General features: G+C 45.1%; 1 protein-coding gene and 1 non-coding gene across 2 annotated transcripts; both read right to left on the bottom strand.

Moving 5' to 3' along the window:
• Positions 1-2,649: 2,649 nt before the first annotated feature.
• DCTN5 (dynactin subunit 5) lies at positions 2,650-15,608 on the bottom strand. The gene is made up of 6 exons (XM_004586820.3): positions 15,445-15,608; positions 14,727-14,795; positions 12,174-12,292; positions 10,136-10,247; positions 6,667-6,769; positions 2,650-3,045 (listed from the first exon to the last, which is right to left on the bottom strand). Exons 1-6 carry the CDS (start codon positions 15,490-15,492, stop codon positions 2,948-2,950), a joined length of 549 nt encoding a protein of 182 aa, XP_004586877.1. The 5' UTR covers positions 15,493-15,608; the 3' UTR covers positions 2,650-2,947.
• LOC118757816 (U6 spliceosomal RNA) lies at positions 14,220-14,326 on the bottom strand. Its single transcript, XR_004995381.2, has one exon. It is a non-coding gene; the product is annotated as a U6 spliceosomal RNA (small nuclear RNA).
• Positions 15,609-15,616: the final 8 nt, after the last annotated feature.

Here is a 15,616-nt window from a genome sequence, read left to right as displayed (position 1 = left end):
GGTGCCACTGTTGTTCCCACTGCATAGCTTAGGTATACCAGGGCACAGAAGGATTAAGTAATTAGCCATGACTCCTAAAAAAAAAAAATACGTTGCTGTTTAATCTAGTCTTTTCCATGGATTGTACCAGAAAACAAAACCCTCTTTGTGCCTTAATTGCCTTAAGCTGGATTTCTGCCAGTTGCAACAAAATATTTCTAATGGATTTGTGTCAAATCCAGCTTTCATATTTCTCAATTGGATGGATGCAGATCATATGGCACAAAATTATAAGACACCACTTAGGGGACCTGTGTTATGGCATAATACACCAAGCCTCTGCCTGCAGTGCTGGCATCCCAATGGACACCAGTTCCAGTCCTAGCTGTTTCACATCCCCTCAATCTCCCTGATAATGCCCTGGAAAAGTAGCAGAGAATGGCTCAAGTCCTTGAGCCCCTGCATGCATGTGGGAGAGCCAGAGGAAACTCCTGGCTCTGGCTTCAGATTGGCTCAGCTGCAACCATGGCAGTCATCTGGGGAGTGAACCAGAGGATGGAAGATCTTTCTGTCTTTCCTCACTGTGTAACTCTGCCTTTCCAAAATAAATAACCTTTTGTTTTCAAAAAGACAGCATAGAATGATACAGTACAATTTTCCCAGGAAACTTGCTCCATGTCACCTGTCAGATCACAAAGGTAGCTCCAAGACAATGGAGTGCACTGCCTGCCTGAGAAGCAAAAGATGTCATTTCTTAGCTTCCTGTACAGGGAAGGCTGGCCAGCTGGCACAGTTCAGGCCAGTGACAGCTATAACATGGAGGGAATCCAGGACATGCCTTGACAGTCTGGCCTCTAGAGACGACATGTCTACCTACACTCACGGTCACCTGAGCTTCAAGAAACTTTGGCAGTTCAACTTTGGCCTTGTTCCTTGGGGACAATAACTGAAGACACCACACAGTTAATCCAGGATTAAAATTAAAACATGTAAAAAGCAGTGGGGAGTACCTGGCACGTGGTACTTCTGGATTGTGCATAAGTGCTAATTTGGAACAAACTCTGTGACACATGAAGGAGCAAAGTGTAGAACACCACATGTATTGCTCCCACATGTACGAATAAGAGAGGTTGGATTTGCATCTCCATCTGCATGCATGAACAGCCACCATTTGTAACTGGGAACAAAGTGAACCGAGAAGTTGCCTCACAGAGTAGAGGTGAGATTAGCCACTGGGATCATCTACTTCACTTTATTTCCCTTCCTTACTAATTCGATGGGCTTTCTGAAATTATGCCAATTGCTTATTACTTTAAAAATTAGGTTTTTTTAAATGCTCAGAAAAAAAAAGACCACCTTTCTTCTACTTCCAGTTTTCTATATAAAATGAATAGTCAGATACATAAAGTGGCAAGCTTCCTACTTGTGTATTCAAACATGAGCTGCTTGGGATCTGTTTTTATATATATATCCTGGAAGAATTCCAAGGTGAGCAAGAGGTTAGGATGAGAGAAACTAAACTTGGCCAATTCCCAGATTCTCTCTTCTTAGAGATACAAAATGAGAAAGGACCTGGTGGATACGACCCGGCACTTGCAACCAATACAGGTTTCTGGTATGAGACAAGATGCACAGCAGGTGTGTGCCAAGGGCAAGGTCATCTCATCTTTTCAGGGCACAGAGAAGAGGCCAGGCTGCAGAGCCACACAGACATGGTGGGCTGCTGCTTTGCCATATGGATTGGACCGAGTATCCTGTGTCCCATATGTGACACAGGACTCCCATGCATGTCAGGGTGTGCAAAGGAGAAATAAGCTGGCGAGTGAAGTTGACGCCCAGAGCACTGCCCCAGACATGGCATCAAGTGCTTGACAGACAGGAGCAGCTGTGGTGCAGGTGGAGTGCGATCACCTTCAAATGACCTGCTCTGTGAATCCCTCTCCCCATTAAAAAAGACAACCCCAAAGCAGCAGCATTACAGTCAACTAGTGGAGATGATTACACAGCTGTTTTTGCAAACCCTACAACTGGAAATCAAGTCTCTAGACTGAACTGTTCTGCCCTATTCACTTAGAGCGGATGACAGCATTATGTGAGGCCAACCTTATCTGCCTTCTTCCTTCCCCCCCCCCAACAGAACTGGAAATGTTCTGCTGGCTTCTAGAAGGAAATGGTATGAATGGCACCAGCAACTTTAATTGTTCCTCCTCTTTATTTCTGCAAGATGATTTTGACAGCCTCTCGTGAGATGAGGGTTACGTACGTACAGGTATTCTGGAGGCAACTTTGGGGTTTATACCAGATACAGGCAGACTGAAGGGACTGCCTGACTCAAATCTGGAACCTGACAAAATGCAAACCTTGGACTGTTGACTCTTTCAGCGGAAGCCAAAGACCCAGGACAGAATATTAGAATATCTTCTGTAAACCACTCTAAGACAACTGCGGTCATTTTGGGAGAAATGCTAGTCATTCCTCTCTTCAAATTGTAATAGCCAACAGGAATCTGGGCTCTGAAGAGGCACAATTTTCCCCAGGGTTATGAGTAATATTGGCTGCAGGCCACGTGTCAGCAGCAGGACAGCTGAGGGTGAAGTGTTGTGAGAAGCATGCCTGTGACACAATCTCCACGCGGGGAGGAGGCTCTGCAGACCCACAGCAGACCCGTCCACAGGATCGAGGCCGTGGAGCTCAGAGAACAGGCGATTCTGTGTTCCGCAGATAAAGGTATGTAGTGACTGCTGACAGATAAGGTGGAAACACAACCTTTGGAGACAACTCCTCCAGATGTTCTGTTATTAAATTCTTAAGAGCTCGGAGCTCTGGTGGATTGGAAAATCCTAACTGAACAACAACAGCAACAGAAAGGAGGGTGGAAGATGTCAGCTCTGTGCAGATGCCAACCAGCTGACTCGGTCTCCAAGTTCATCTTAGAGTTCAAGAGAATTCAAGGCGTGGGGCAGAGACACTAGACTTGTGTCAGGGGCAAAAACTTCTGGTAGTAGCTCTTGGTGACATCAATCATCAGCTCCTGGGTACACTCAGGGAGCTCCCCTGAGAAGAGTCCTGGGGAAAGAAAGACCTGGTCAACCAAGGGGGTCCCCGAGGAGCCTGCAGCTGCAATTTCTGCCTAGCCTCCCAACAGACATTTCCTTTAGCTTGAGTAACTACATACTAGGTTTTCTACCAGCAGTAACAGAACATTCTATTGATCGTATCTTCTACACAAGATGACATTTCTGCAGGGAGTAAACAAACACAGTTCTCCAAATGAACAGAAATATTCCTGGTTAAAAAAAGAAAAGTTAGTACATTATTGCATGCTCTGAGGATCTGAAGCCTCCCTGACAGCTTTGGATTCATTCCAGACAAAGGTTGGCTGCTATTTTAAGGAGTATAGAAAACAGTTGAATATAAACCAAAATTGAAATGTCTATGAAGAAGTCACAGGTTGTGGTTGAGAACCTGCATTTTCCTATTAACATATTGGTTAATCAATACCATGTCAAGCCATAATGTTGTAAATGGTTGGAAATATTATGTTGGGGCTTTTAATTGATTGGGATGATACTCTGCCGGCTCTACCTTCAGACCAGAGATGGTCTCACCAAGAAACCATTGAACTTACCAGGACAATAAGATGCTGGACTTTATGCTTGGTAAATACCTCCAATGAAAGAATGTCAACTGAATTTGAACTATGGAAATGCAACAAGGTGGAGCAATCCGCCGTGGGGGGAGGGTGTGGGGAGGGGCAGGGGGAATCCCAGTGCATAAAAAATGTATCACATAATGCAATGTAATTAATTTAAAAAAATGAAATGCAATAAAAATATATGTTTTTTAAAAAAAGAATGCAAGACATACACACACACACACACTCTTTCCTTCTCTCTGCCTTTCAAGTAGATACAAATAAATCAAACATTTAGAAAAAAAATAAATAAATAAACAAAGGTTGGCTGCTACTGAGCGGCCACAGTCAGCAACCCTGAGCTAAGAAACTGCTCTTCTATTCATCCTGTGAAACTGAGCCCAATGCCCTGTGCAAGACACAGCTAAATGCTGGAACAGAGTACAACAGAGTCCCATACACAGGCAAAACATGTAAAACTCAGTCAAGAGTTTCTAGGAGAGACTTTTCAGACACTGCAAGTATAATGTGTTCACCGATGTAAATGTTTTGAAGGACACTCTGGAAGTATCTAGCAAAATTTAAGGTTCATATCCTAAGACCTGACAATCCAACTTCTAATAATTCATCCCACAGAAAATCTTGTTCAATTGTACAACATATGTATAACAGTGTCAAAGCACTGTTTTTTTAGTAGTGAAAAACCATGTACAACTTCTACCACAATACTGGTTAGATACAGTACGGTGCATTTGCCTGATAAAAAAATCTGTAACCATTAAAAGGGGTAAGGTGGAGCTCTATATACTAACAAAAAAAGATGACTGAGTTATATTATTAAAGAAAGCAAGTTTCAGAACAATAGAGAGTAATCGTACAGATATATAGCATACATATATGCTCTTATCTACACATTCATAAACATGAATAAACACACATTTGCACTGTATATTTAAGTGTTTGCATGTATATACATAGAATAACTGAAAGGATAGGAAAACAATTTTTTAAATGTATAATTCACAACCCTGTGCAAATTAGTATCTTATGATAGATTTCAAAACATGTTTGCTATACGCAGCATGGCATCATTTTAAAAAATTAGTAGACAACGTTCAGAAGTTCAAATATATCACAGAAAAAGTCCACTTTCCAGTAGCTCACAGACCGTCGGACATGCTCATGGTGGTAGGTGTGGCTTAGCAGCTACTCCTCAGTCACTTACATGATCTGCCCGCCCCTGATCGACATCCTTTCTGGATAACTGCCTTTTCACTCTATCCTATGATTCAGGTGTGTGCTGTGCAGCCCTCCCAGGATGCGCTAGTTGTCCTAGGACCCTAGGCCTCAGAACTGAAAGATGGAAATCGCCAATAGGAATATCTAAATAGTACTTACCTGCAAAACCACATAATACATTCACAGGAAGTATCTTGCCAGCATGCAAAAAAGCACAGGACTCTACGCTAGAGCTTAGCCAAAAGGCAGGGTAGTGATTAAAAACAACCAACCAACTAACCAAAAACCAAAAAAACCCAAAAAACAAAAATCATGGGACTCTAAATAATGGGCCTAAGTGCTGGTCAAGATCTCCCCACTGATCACCTTTGACACCCTGAGAAACCTACCCTCTCACTTTCTTAATTTTTTTTTTCATTTTCTCATTACACAGTGACCCCACTGGAGCTTGACTCTTCTACCAGGACCTCTAAATAAAATTCTCATTTGAGTTTGAAATACCAAACACTGCTTCCCTCTCTGCTGTTACCTATGTTGAATGAGCATATAAATTGGTACTAAAAAACTTGAGTAAACTGGATGAGGTTGAGATATTTCTCTGGGAGAGGGCTTTGCAGTGCAAGAGGTTAAGTCATGACTTTGGAGACGCACATCCCACATCAAAGTGGGATCCCAGTTTGAGTCTTGTCTGCTGTGCTTCTAATCCAGTTTCCTGCTGATAACACTTGAAAGGCAACAGATGATGGTAGGGGGAGCCTGGCCTCCTGCCACCCTTGTGGGAGACATGGATGGAGTTCATGGCTACTGGCTTTAGCCTGGCCTAGGCCTAGCTGTAGGGAGCATTTGTGAAGTGAACCAGAGGGACAGTAGATCTCTTTCTGTGACTTTGCTTTTCAAATAAATAAATAATTAAAGAAAAAGAAAGAAAGAAAGAAAGAAAAAAGATGTTTCTCTGGCAAAATCCTTCTCACTGGAGACTGGATGCATGTCCGACAATCACATCAAAGAACTGCTCTGGTCCAGCCTTTGTCGGACCTGGATACAGGCAGGGTTTCAGACAAGGCTCTTCCTCCTTCACAAAAGCAGAGATGCAGGATGCAGTGAATGGCCACTGCCCCGGCCAAGAGTGATAATTTTGTACATCTTTGATGTAACAATGAGTGACAAGATTATTTTAACTGGATAAACTAACCCCCCAGTGGTCAGTATCATAGACTGTCAAATCTCTCTGCTGAGCATTCCCCATCTGTGGATGTGTGACGTGTCTCTGTCTACACTACATGATGTAGAAGATGATGGAGAAGAGACTGTCTTGAGATAGGGATGAGGGAACTCCAGGCTACCTTCTTCCAAGTGCTCTGGGATGGCCCTGGATTATTTTTGCTTCCTCGTGTCTGTTATTTAGAACTCTGAACACACAAAGGGCTTTATCTGTGGCCTCTCAAAGCCCCCATCAACCTGAGGGCAAGCCCATAGTAAAAATGCCCCTTAAGGGCATTTGCTATATCTTTCATCCACCTGAGCATCACACCTCAAGCCACACTACTGTGATGACAAGCACCTTCTGTGCTAACTTAACTGCTTGGGGTTAGTGTCTTTGTTTTTTACCTTTGATAACTTCCTTACTTTCTTGTAAACCCAGTAATGCATTTTGAAAGGTACTGTATTTTAGACTGAATTCCTAGGGTTTTTTAACAGCAGAGTTTTGAAATAAGTTACATCCACCTACTGTCAGAGACAAAACTTGTAAGACTCTGGTAATGGAAACTAAACTTAGCTCTAAGGAGGTTAAAGTAACCAACGGCCAGGGTTACCTGGGCAGCCTGAGAAGACGGTGAACGGAGGCACCACAGTCTCGGGTGGCAACACTGTGTTGTCAAGGATTTTACAGCAGTCCTTCAGCACACACCGGCGCCCCTGAAATTAAAATCCTGTTAACAGAAAACAGCTCCCAGGATGACAGCGAAGCTGGTCTGGTTTGCTGTGTGGAGGCCGTTTTGTAACTTTGTCACTCAATATTGTACAGCAGCCAGAGACAAGATAAGAGACTTGGCTGCAATGCCCTGCATCAGGTGGTACACGAGGACGAGGACAATGAGAGATGGGGGAGCAGGGTGTCTCCTTGAGAGAAGCGCTGCACGCAAGGGGTAGCACAGCTGCTCTTAGGCATTATAGTCACATGAACTTCAGTCCTGCAAGAGTGTTGTTTAACCTTCTATTCCATTTAGGGAACGCCTGTTCTTGTCATCTTTTCCAACATCCGCAATCCCTGTGTGCTGGTGACAGAACTCGTGTTTTCCTCATGAATCATCCTTATTCCCACCTCCCATGCTTCACCTTGGAGCTCACACTCTGGACCCCAATCATGGCCACAGCTACTGCTGAAAGGGAGTTGGCAGGTGAGCCAATGTCTGACGGGTCTCAGCTCGAGGGCTTCTGTTGAGATGAATGGAAAAAGCAGCAGTTTTGACTGGGGTCTCCAGAAGGCCAGCTTATATGCATGATGAAGAACCTATGTGAGACTCAGCCTTCACACAACAGCAGAGAAGTGATGCCAACTGATTCTCACGACCTCAAAGGACCCTCTGGAGCCACTGGGCATCAAGTCAGGACCTACTGCAGTCCGGCTAGTTTATTCTAGCCCACATTGTGCTTTGCACCTGTAAGTTTAAGGTTTGTCTACTGTTTGCTCTTTCTTGTCAGTTCCAACTGGAATTTGGATATGAAATTATTAGTTCATCTGTTCTCCCACTGGCTAGTGGTAATCAATGTGAAACTTTGGGTCAACCTTATCCACACTAGTAATGCTTTATTCATATTAGTAACACTTACCAATCTTGCCATGGTCTGCAGCACTATGACGGTAAAAAATAAAGTCTGGGAGACCAATCTGAGTCTAAGTTAAGAGAAAGCAGGCTCTTCCTGCCACACTAGCCTAGTGGTTAAAGTCCTTGACTGGCAAGCACCAGGATCCTATATGGGTCCTAGTTTGTATCTCAGCTGCTCCACTTCCCATCCAGCTCCATGCTTGTGGCCTCGGAAAACAGTAGAGGACAGCCCAAAGCCTCGGGACCCTGCACCCACGTGGGAGGCCTGGAGGATGCTCCTGGCTTTAGATTGGCTCAGTTCCAGCCGTTGTGGCCATTTGCGGAGTGAACCAACGGAGGGAAGACCTCTCTGTGTCTCCTTCTCTCTGTAAATCTGACTTTCCAATAAAAATAAACTAATTTTTTAAAAAAGCAGGCCCTTACGTAGACAGTTTAAATTTTGCTTCAGAGGCCCAGCACTATGGCTCAGTAGCTAAATCCTCATCTTACATCCTCCGGGATCCCACATAGGCGCTGATTTGTATCTTAGCTGCCCCACTTCCCTTCCAGCTCCCTGCTTGTGGCCTGGGAAAGCACTAGAGGATGGCCCAAAGCCTCGGGAGGCTGTATCTACGTGGGAAACCCAGAGGAGGTTCCTGGCCCCTGGCTTTGGATCAGCCTGTCCAATAAAAATAAATAAAACTTAATTTTTTTTTTTTGCTTTAGACTATTGAGTAGGTGACAGTTTGTCTTTTTTTTGTTTTGTTTTTAGAGATTGACTTATTTTTATTGGAAAGGCAGATCAGATCTATGGAGAAAAGGATAGACACCGAGACAAAATTCTCCCATCCACTGGTTCATTCCTGAAATAGCTACAATGGCCAGAGCTAAGCTAATCCAAAGCCAGGAGCCAGGAGCTTCTTCCAGTCTCCCATGCAGGTACAGGCTCCCAAAGTTTTGGGCCATCCTCTACTGCTTTCCCAGGCTATAAACAGGGAACTAAATGGGAAGTGAAGCAGCCAGGACACAAACTGGCACCCATATGGAATTCCAGCACTTGCAAAGTAAGGATTTAGCCATTGAGTTGTTGTGTCCAGCCCAGAAGCAACTTACAACTACAGCTCTTTGCTCCTCTAAGAAACCTATCTTCTCTGTGTTTTCTGGCTCTGTATTTGAGGGGACATATAATAGAAGTGTAGCAGAGACCGACATGTCCAGATGCGGAGACACAGTGCAGTCTGCATCTCTGCATCGAGACCAAAGATGGACTCCCAGTGAAACAGTTGAAAATATCCTGACAATAGAATTCCTTCAGTGTCGGGAAACACTTCAATAGCAGAATGATGGACTTACGACTGTCCATGAAGGATCACCCACTATAATATTAGAGTGGAAATCAATGGGCAGGGGGGACTTGGAGAGGGGGACAGAAAATCCCAGAGCCTATGGAACTGTATCCTAAAATAACAAATAATTAAAAGAAGAGAAACCTATCTGCCAAGAGAATAGCTACTTACGGCCATTTAAAAAAATGTGGCAACTGACTATCTCTCCTGGTCACTCCCAAATTAACATTAATTGAGCTCTATGAAACAGCAAGTAGTTCAACCTTGTAAAGCTCTAGTTGGATACAAAGAGTGGGGCTTACACTCCTGTGGGCCAGGAACTGATGAGCGAAGGGCCTACTTATATTCTAACTCCCTACAGTTCCCTTAATGCTACGTATGCCCTTTAGTGTTTTTGACTCTTACACATACCATGTTCACTCTGAAATGCCAACTTTCTCCCAGTCTGCTGGGCCAATTTCAATTCATTATTCAGATCCCCTCACTTCCATCAGATATGCTTTCAATGAGGTAAGGCAACACAGCAGATTACATTGCTTGGATTGAAATCCCGGCTTCACCATCTCCAGCTTAACACTTAAGGTCCCCAGTCTTCTCATCTGCAAATAGGGATTATGTATACCCTAAAGTATCTAATAGGCTCAGATGATTCAAGAAGGGTGAAAGGAAAGGGTTTACACCAGATGGAAGAAGTTCTATAACAGTTAGTCACTGGGGCAGTTCAGATGCTGGTTAAAACACCCATATCCCACATTAGAATGTATGGCTCCAATTCCTGGTTCTGGCTCCCAACTCCAACTTCCTGTCAATGTGCAGCCTTGGAGGCCGTGGTGATGGGTTCAATAATTAGATTGCTGCCACTCATGTGGGCAACCTGGGTTGATTTGCCAGCCCAGGCCATTGCAGGCATTTGGGGAGTGAACCAGCAGGTGGGAGTGCTGCTGATTTCCTTCTCAAAAACAAAAGCAAACACCTGGCAATTATTATTAGAGCCCAGAAAAACTCCAGATATAGCAAGAAACATCTATCCTCGGAAAGCTGAAAAACAGCTACCCTGCTGGGTTACGGCTTTGAGGGACTGGAGCCAGAAGGCAAGGGAGGGTGCTCGGCCAGACAGAGCCAGTACTCACAATGACACAGTTCTTGCCGACGTGAACGTAAGAACCAATCTGAGCCGCGTTGACCACACAATCTTCCTCAATAAAGACGTGGTCCCCAATATGTAAAGGAAAGAACGCAACACTACAGAAGAAAAAGAAATAACAAAAAGTCAAGGTGAAGTACGTGGGGTCAAAGTTTAACAGAAGTGTAATTTCAGTTAATTTTGTCTTAATAAGGAATCCTTAGGTAGCGAAATTCTGTAAGTTGGATGAGATAATGAGACTAACAGTTCAATACCAGAGATAGCAGACCAAAAAGTGTATAGAAACAACAAAGTAAAAGAGACTTTCAAAGCCAGAAGAGCAGACATGAAATAAAAATGAACGAATGTGGGCCTGGCATGGTAGCCTAGCAGCTAAAGTGCTCGTCTTGAACGCGCTGGGATCCCATATGGGCGCCGGTTCTGATCTCAGCAGCTCCACTTCCCATCCAGCTCCCTGCTTGAGGCCTTCTTCTAGGTCTCCCACGCGAATGCAGAGTCCCAAGGCTTTGGGCCGTCCTCGACTGCTTTCCCAGGCCACAAGCAGGGAGCTGGATGGGAAGTGGAGCTGCCGGGATTAGAACCGGCGCCCATATGGGATCCCGGGGCTTTCACGGTGAGGACTTCAGCCGCTAGGCCACGCCGCCGGGCCCAGTTCTTCAATTTTAGACCAAAGATTTCTCATGTTTTGTTTTTTACTCTTATACTCATGCATTTCACACACAAGCTTTACCTATCCTATCATTCATCAAGAAACTTTGTTCATTCTTGGTGTTTGGACTTCATATAAGCCAGTAATGCCTGTAGTAGAAGGTGGAGACGATAATCCTAGTAGAAGATCAGGCGCTGCATGAACCCGCCAAAGGGTATCACCATGTTGGGAGGCTTTCCCCAGAAGTCTTCTGGATGAATGAATGAATAACTGAGGATGCTTCTGTGTGATCCCATCCCTGTTGGTAATGGAAAGCCTGTTTTCACACCATCACAGGCAATGTGAGATGATTCCAGGATAGGCTCCTTGGGGTTACACTTAATTTGGGCTGTTTCCTTCCTTCTCCTCCCTAACTCTGTTATATAACAACATATCCTATTATATAGCAGATATTCCACTACAGTATCGCATTATATATCACATTACATAGTGGTTCACTGTTCCTGTAACTGTTTCTCCCAATAGATTTGGAGAACCTTGAGATTTGGAGACCTCTCTTTTATCTATCTTAATATGTCCAGCTTCTAAACCCAGTGGCTGGCAGAAGAAAGCTCATTAATAAAATGTGCTCTAATTTATCACATGAAATGCAGGTTGGCCCATAGGACATAGGATAGATGCACGGAACAATCCTGCAAGGAGGGGCCACCACCACAGTGGGCCTCGGTCAGTTTTCCTGCTCTGCCCACAGCTTTTCTCGGACAGTCTGTATTCCAACAAGGGATCAATAGGGCTGACTTGACCTTGACCTTTGGCAAGGTAACCAGGAGTGAGCATCTAATGTAAGCTGAGTTGGTCAGATTCCCTCTTCCCAGAATCTGGTCACAAGCTCTCTGGTAGTTATCTGTTGGAAGCTTGAATGGAGAAGTGACATAAATATGGGGCTGAGACAGTAAGGTGGTTCCCATTGAGCAAATGGGACAATGCAGCCAGTGAGAGAGGAGAGGAAAGCAGAAATGCACAGAGAACAGTAGAGAAAAACAATATAGAGAGGGGTAACTACAATATAGAGAGGGGTTACTACAGAGTAACTACTGTAACTCTGGCTAGTTTCTAGTTGCAGGTTCTAGCCCCTTGTGAGGCAGCTCCTTTTACAAATCTCAAGTTCCGCCAGACGTGCCTGTTGCTGTCTAACCAGACCACTTGATTTTTGCCATTGTAAGTGGATTGTTTTTGCCAAGCAACCATCAGTCAGACTAGGACAAGCATGCCAAAGCTGTGTTCATTATGGCAACCACCACACTACAAGTCAACACAGGGGTCCCACCACCAGGAACTACGTCTTGCCCAAGACCAAGGTCATTAAGTTGCATACCCTTTGCTGAATTTCTTGAATGGTGGCCTTATGACACTACGGCTTTTCACAACACAATGGCGTCCAACTCTTACGTTTGCCAGATCTCCTCGGATAATACAGTCATTCATCACAATGGTCTGTAAAAATATAGCATATTTTTAAAAAATCACCATGATAATGTAAAGTATATCAAAAAGGGTAGAGGAAAAAGACCCTGAGAGTTATACTATGATCCACTGCAACAAGGGTCCTATTAAAACAGAGATTTTTCCCCCTGAAGATTTATTTCTTTTACTTGAAGGGCACAGTTTGAGGGAGTGAGAGGTGTCTTCCATCCAGTGGTTCACTTTACAAATGGACACAGCAGCCTGAGAAGGACTGTGCTGAAGCCTAGAGCCAGGTGCTAATTCTGGGTCACCCACGTGGCTGCAGGGGCCCAAGGACTTGGGCCATCCTCTGCTGTTTTCTCAGGGTATTGGAAGATCGGGAGTGAATCATCTGGAACTAGAACTGGTGCCCAAATGGTATGCCGGTGCCACAGGGGGAAGATTAGCCTACTTTGTCAGTGTGCCAACCTCAGGATATCTTTAAAAAAATTTATTTGGGGCTGGCCTGGTGGCTCAATTGGCTAATCCTCTGCCTGCAAGTGCAGGTATCCTGTATGAGTGCTGGATAATGTCCTGGCTGTTCCACTTCCCATTCAGATCAGTGCTTATGGTCTGGGAAAGCAGTGGAAGATGACCCAAAGTTTTGGAACCCGACATCTGCATGGGAGACCTGGAGGAAGCTCCTGGCATCAGATCGGCTCAGCTCCTGCCACTGTGGCCATTTGGGAAGTGAACCAGCGGACGGAAAAATCTTCGTCTTTCTTTCTATATCTGTTTTTCTAAAAACAATAGATCAATCTCCAAATCGCTTTTTTTTTTTTTAAATTTACTTGAAAGGCAGAGTTACAGAAACAGAGGGAGCAGGAATGAGATAGATTTGCCATCCATTGTTTCACTAACCACACGGCCACAATGGCAAGGACTGGGCCAGGCAGAAGCCAGGAAGCCTGGAACTCTCCTTGGGTCTTGCACACAGGTGGCAGGGGCCCAAACACTCGGGCCACCTTCTGTTGCTTTCCCAGGCCATTAGGAGGAACTGGGTTGGAAACGGAACGGCTGGGACATGAGTCGGCACTCCATATAGGACGCCAGCATTGCAGGCAGCTGCTTAACCCACTGTGCCACAACACCAGCCCCCAAAGGGGTGTGTTGCAACACTGATCATAGTCAGGTTTTGTTTCAGTATATCACAGGCTCTTCCTTTTACCCACCCCATAAATAGGACTCACTGTGGGAACACCTAAAAAGGCCGGCAGCAGACTAAGCATTCTTCGAATTCACACAGTTCAACCTGTCCTCCAAACTTTGGCCGTGTGCTTGCTCAGTGTGTATCCTGGCCACCTCTACCAGCCTCCTGCCTCCTAACACTGCCAGCTGTCTCCAACCTTAGGCTCCCAGAGGCAGGTCCACTAGAACTCTGATCTGCCACCCAACTTTTGGACTCAGACTAAGTACTACCCCATAGGTCTAAGATTTGGCTTCCTCAGAAAGTTCCATGCAGGAGGGGGACTAATGCAATCCAGAGGTCTGGGGGGATTGTCTCACACGTGGTAAAGAGTAACCATTCTCAGCATGGCGTGGTAGCCTAGTGGCTAAAGTCCTCGCCTTGCATGTGCCAGGATCCCATATAGGCACCAGTTCTAATCCTGGCAGCCCCACTTCCAACCAGCTCCCTGCTTGCTGCCTGGGAAAGCAGTCAGGACAGCCCAAGGACCCTGCACCTGCGTGGGAGACCCAAAATAGGCTCCGGGCTCCTGGCTTGGGATCGGTGCAGCTCCAGTTGGTTGCGGCCACTTGGGGAATGAATCAGCGGATGGAAGATTTTTCTGTCTCTCCTCCTCTCTGTATATCTGACTTTCCAATAAAAATAAATAAATCTTTAATAAATGAATGCATAAACATTAAAAAAAGAAAGACCATTCTCAAAACGTCTGTTCAATAAATGAAGTGTTTTTTTAAAAATACTGAATATTTCATGAATTTTCATGTCACCCTTGAGCAGGGGCCAAGCTAATTCTCTCTGTATCGTCCCAATTTTAGTATATGTGCTGCCAAAGTGGGCATGAAAAAAAATTTAACTGTATGTGGCTGAAGTTGCAGGAGGGGAAATAAGTAAGGGACCCCAGACCATAAAGAATTATGTATCTAAGCACAGCTGCCTAGACTTCCTCCCTGTCCCCCAGAAGACAAAAGTCATCACTGACAGAGAAGGAACACAAACAATTTTCATTTTAGAAACACCATTCTGAAAGCAGTCCAATAAAGTTAAGGCCTAATGTTATCATTCGGGTGTTAGGTACTATTATGTATTTTTTCCCACCATAAAAGAGACTTTTATTTGATCATTTTTGCCATCAGATAAATTTGGAATTTGGATTTGTAAAGACTGAGCAAGGCGCTCCTATGGGGAGCACAGGAAGCTCTGCCTGCCCCGGGGAGTTGGGGAGTCGGGGTCACCCTTTACCTTGCCGTTGAGAACAATGTTCTGGCTTCCACACAGCACTGACTGCCGGCTGACTTTGTTCCCAGAGGCCTGAAAACAAAACAAGGGAAACCCAGGGTGAGCTCCAGGAGTGGATCCCAGCTTCCACCAGAAAGCTCCTTCATGCAGAAAAGGGAACGTGAACTGAGGGGTCGTCCACAATGGGATGGGCCCCGGAGGGGCAAAAAAAAAAAAAAAAAAAAAAGCAAGGATGGATTAGGACAAACCAGGCATTCAAGGAACAGATCGTGAATTCAGACATCGTGGGTCCACCACGACTTAAGGCGTCTGACTAGATTGTGGGTTCCACACACAGCAAAGTGACGAATAAACCAATATCAGAGTTGTGAAGCCTCACAGCGAAACAGCAGCACTGAGTGCACAGACAGCCCGTTTCCAGCGTTCCGGACACCTACCAGTAAGCGATGACTAGGAACCTAGCAGTTTCGAGCATATTAGAGTAAAACTAGAAATAATAATAAAATAATCGGAAATAAACACAAACAGCCTGGCCATTCAAGGGGCTAAATAGCAAAGCCGGGAAAAGCACGAAGGATCCCTAACTCATCCCAGATCACCTGCCAAAGGGTTCTTGGATGGGTGGCTGGCTGGGTGGGGCAGGGAGAGGATGGGGCGGAGGGCCGGGCTCCCAAGAGACACGGGTTTAAAAACGGGAGGGCAGACGCCGGGACACGCGCACCGTCTCAATGTACTCGGACTTGTTGTAGAGCAGCTCGCCCAACTCCATGACCGCCGACTCCTTCTCACAGCTCCGAACCACTGTCAAACCGCGACGGAACAACCAGGGTTCAGGATACTTCCGGCTGCTCCTCCTCTTCCGCCTGTGTGAGCTCTCCTCCGGTGTCCTCATC

The sequence above is a fragment of the Ochotona princeps genome, chromosome 24 (genome assembly GCF_030435755.1).
Source record: "Ochotona princeps isolate mOchPri1 chromosome 24, mOchPri1.hap1, whole genome shotgun sequence".
Lineage (NCBI taxonomy): Eukaryota > Metazoa > Chordata > Mammalia > Lagomorpha > Ochotonidae > Ochotona > Ochotona princeps.
The sequence above is the reverse complement of the archived record's forward strand: the minus strand, read 5'-3'. Positions and strand labels throughout refer to the sequence as shown.